The following is a 901-nucleotide window of genomic DNA, read 5'->3' as shown; positions in this document are numbered from 1 at the left end:
TATACACAAACATATACACACACACACATATATATATATACATATATACGACGGGCTTCTTTCAGTTTCCGTCTACCAAATCCACTCACAAGGCTTTGGTCGGCCCACGGCTATAGAAGAAGACACTTGCCTAAGGTGCCACACAGTGGGACTGAACCCGGAACCATGTGGTTCGTAACCAAACTACTTACCACACAGCCATTCCTACGCCTATAGACTTCTTTTTTCTCACATTATACTTTTAAAACATCCATTCATAATTTTTATATCTCTCCCCAGGTCCCTACTACAATGGATGCTTTCATGTGCTATGGACCCGTTGTACCGGACGGCTATGGAGTTTGTTACAATCCACATTCGGACTATATAGTCGCTGTAGTGACGTCTTTTCGCAGTCATTCAGAGACGCGATCAGACTATTTTGCTTTCACTCTGGAAAGCAGTTTCCTTCAGATGTACGAGCTTTGTTACAAAACCAAAGATATGGACAAGAACACAGAACAAAAGATTCCAGAAGAGACACATGCAACAAAACAGCAGCAGGAACAGCAACAACAACCACAGGAACCGAGTCAAAAGTCCGAATTGAAGAAAACTGACAGTCAAACTGAAAAAACGAACAGCGAACGCAGCGGTGCTACAACTGAAGAAAGCAGTGGATTAAACAAGAACGATGCGAAATAGATTGAACGAAATCGTATATTAGTCTGCTATTTCACCAATGACAATAACCAATCCCTAAACATATACGAAGAAATTGTTAAAAAAAAAAATCCTTTCAGATATTAAACCCGGAAACTACAAAAAAAAAATATAGACAAAATGTGATGTAGATGAAGAAAAACAGATTTGTTCAGCGGATTAACAAACGAAAAAAAAAATTAAATATATTTATAGGTTA

At 38.4% G+C, this 901-nt stretch overlaps 1 protein-coding gene across 1 annotated transcript in view; it reads left to right on the top strand.

Moving 5' to 3' along the window:
• Positions 1–901, top strand: part of LOC106867711 (choline O-acetyltransferase) — a gene marked incomplete at its 5' end in the record, with an annotated part of 213268 nt that extends 212367 nt beyond the window's left edge. The window contains one exon of the mRNA XM_014912671.2: positions 280–901. Coding sequence (XP_014768157.2) covers positions 280–684 — 405 coding nt within the window. The remainder of the gene's footprint in view (positions 1–279) is intronic.

The sequence above is a fragment of the Octopus bimaculoides genome, chromosome 5 (genome assembly GCF_001194135.2).
Source record: "Octopus bimaculoides isolate UCB-OBI-ISO-001 chromosome 5, ASM119413v2, whole genome shotgun sequence".
In the NCBI taxonomy this organism is placed as follows: domain Eukaryota; kingdom Metazoa; phylum Mollusca; class Cephalopoda; order Octopoda; family Octopodidae; genus Octopus; species Octopus bimaculoides.
This window is presented reverse-complemented; position numbering and strand designations above follow the sequence as displayed.